This window comes from Carlito syrichta, unplaced genomic scaffold, assembly GCF_000164805.1.
Source record: "Carlito syrichta isolate Samal-C Ts95f unplaced genomic scaffold, Tarsius_syrichta-2.0.1 Scaffold111498, whole genome shotgun sequence".
NCBI lineage: Eukaryota > Metazoa > Chordata > Mammalia > Primates > Tarsiidae > Carlito > Carlito syrichta.
The window spans coordinates 71,141-73,849 of NW_007055594.1; the positions used below are offsets into that span (position 1 = coordinate 71,141).

General features: G+C 51.1%; 1 protein-coding gene across 3 annotated transcripts in view; it reads left to right on the top strand.

Annotated features, from left to right (window-relative positions):
* SERTAD3 (SERTA domain containing 3) overlaps window positions 1-2,412 on the top strand; it is a 3,516-nt gene extending 1,104 nt beyond the window's left edge. Inside the window, exons 1-2 of one of the 3 annotated variants that reach the window (XM_008069794.1) lie at window positions 684-957; window positions 1,181-2,412. In XM_008069794.1, coding sequence (XP_008067985.1) covers window positions 1,187-1,783 — 597 coding nt within the window. In that variant the 5' untranslated portion in view covers window positions 684-957; window positions 1,181-1,186 and the 3' untranslated portion in view covers window positions 1,784-2,412. Of the gene's footprint in view, window positions 1-683; window positions 958-1,180 lie in introns of those variants that run through there. The other 2 variants (XM_008069788.2, XM_021718109.1) reach the window with 2 other exon arrangements.
* The last annotated feature ends 297 nt before the right edge of the window (window positions 2,413-2,709 follow it).

Sequence of the window (2,709 nt, forward strand, 5' to 3'; positions counted from 1 at the left end):
GGGGAGGGGGCGGGGCCTGTAGAGCGCCGAGGTCTGGTTGGGTGGGTCGCGGGGGGGCGGGGCTTGGCGCGAGTCGCGTTCTAGCAAGTTTTCCGGTGGGGCGCTCTTTGGGGGAGGCTGGAAGCGCGGGCGGAGGGAATGAGGAAGGTCCGGCTCCTGCCCCTGGGAGCGCTCCCAGACGGTGAAAGAAGGCATGGACAGAAAATTCCTACCTGTAAAAGGAGAATCTTGACATATAGGTGCCCGAACAGAGCACCGAGTGGCTCAAATGTAGTAGTAGGCACTCGATAAATAAATCACTGACCGGGCCAGGCTCGGTGGCTTACGCCTGTAATCCCAGCACTTTGGGAGGCCAAGGCGAGAGGACAGCCTGGGCAACATGGCGAGACCTCGTCTGTACAATAAATTAATTATTAGCCGAGCGTGGTGGTGCTACTTGGAAGGCTGAGGCGGGCGGACCGACTGAGCCCAGCAGGTGGAGGCTGCTGTAGTCCTGATGGTGCCACTACATTCCAGCCTGGGTGATGAGACTCCGACTCAAAAAAAAATAAAAACTTTGAGCGAATAAATGATAATTAACTCTTATTCATTAAGCACTTTCTGTACCATGGGCCCTGTACGTATTATACGTGGGATCTCCTTGACAGATGTAGTGAAAAGTATGTTTACAATCTCCATTTTACAGATGAGGCAACTCAGGCCCTGAGAGGTGACCTCATGTCACATACCAAGATCACACAGCCGAGCAGTGTCCAAGGCAAAATTCCAACCCAGGACTCCCTACTTTCAGTCCAGGTCTCCGTAGTTCCCACCTGTCATCTGTGTGACCTGTTGGAATAAATGAGGATTGTGGAAGAACGGTTTTAAGACTCAGAGGGACTTGAGTTAGGATCCTGACTTTGCAGATGAGGAAATCGATTGTCAAGGATGTAAATTCACTATTTGAGGCCACAACAGGCAAGTTAAGTGGGATTAAAACCCAGCTGTGTTTAAGTTTAGGTTTGATTTTCTTATTCATATGTTTATTCACTTTTTTGGCCTTTTGGGATTCAGACAGTCTCCATTTTATAGATGAGTAAAACTGGGGTTCAGAAAATTTAAAATGACCAACATCTATACGGCTAAGAAAGTGGGATTTGAACTAACCCTCCAGTGTCTTACTTGCCCTTCTTCTCCACAGGGCATCATGGTGGGAGGCTTGAAGAGGAAACACTCTGATTTGGAAGAGGAGGAGGTGGATGAGAAGTGGGACTGGAGTCCAGCAGGCCTCCGGAGCTACCAGCAAGCCCTGCTACGCATCTCCCTCGACAAAGTCCAGCGTAGCCTGGGCCCCCGGGCCCCCAGCCTCCGCAGGCATGTCCTGATCCACAACACCCTCCAGCAGCTCCAGGCCGCACTTCGCCTGGCTCCTGCCCCTGCCCTGCCCCCTGAGCCCCTCTTTCTGGGCGAGGAGGATTTCTCCCTGTCAGCCACCATTGGCTCTATCCTCAGGGAGCTGGAGACCTCCATGGATGAGACTGAGGCCCCTCAGAATCTGGTGGCTCCCCCTGACCTCCAGAATGAAGTGCCACCCCAGCCTGATCCCATCTTCCTAGATGCCCTGAGCTCCCGGTACTTGGGGGACTCTGGCCTAGATGACTTCTTTCTGGACATTGACACATCTACAGTGGAAAAGGAGCCCGCACTGGCCCCTCCAGAGCCTCCTCACAACCTCTTCTGTGCCCCAGGGTCCTGGGAGTGGAATGAACTAGATCACATCATGGAGATCATTCTGGGGTCCTAAAACTTGGATGAGGGGATCCTTCCTCGTGCCTCTTCGGTAGGCTGGATCCGTGGGTGCAACTCTGTGTGTTTTGGTGGGGGCTGTAAACAAAGGACTGTGGCCTCCTCTCCTCCCATTTCAGGGTTCCACAAACTGTCTTGCATGTGTGTGTGTGTCTGGTTAGCCCAGCCTTCTGTGAAGGTGGGTCTTCCTGAATTAATTTATCTGTTCCAAATGCCTTAACGAGACTCTGTTTCTGGGAGTCTGATTTCCCACTTACACATTGCTTCTGCCTTCCCTCCGGTTCCCACTCCCCTTGTGACCACTGGGGCCTCAGGGAAGATAAAGAAAGCCAGGCCTGTCCAAGGATGACAGGGATGTGCTGCCAGGTTGCTATGGAAACTCAGCTTCTGTTTCTTGCACCTTGAGGGAGTGGGAGGGGCTGGTCTCCTCCCCGCAAGGCCGAACCCCACTTCCTAGGCAGGGCCCCAATCTCAGCAGCCTCCTGCTTCATAACCAGGCCGGACCACGTGCAATAGAGTGGAAACCAAACTGCTCCGTGCCGCATTATTTAAAAGAAAGGCAGGGTTTGTGGTGGCTTTTTTTGTTCGTTTGTATATTTTTTTCTAATAAAAGTATTTTGAAAGGTATGGTGTTGTCTTACATTTCTAAACTTCACTAGGTCAATGGGAGGCACCTGATAAGTTTTCTAAACACCTACACTACTTCTCTGCCAAAGTTGGGTTGGGTATATTATTGTACATAACGTTTATTAAGCATTTGTTAAGACCACTGTACTAACCACTTTATGTCCTTTAATCTTCATGACTGTAGAAACAGGTACTGTTATCACATATAGGAGGAACCTGAAGTTCAGAGAGGTCAATTCACGTACTCAGGGCCACACAGCCAGGAAGAGCAAGGACCAGGGACCTAGGACTCAAAAC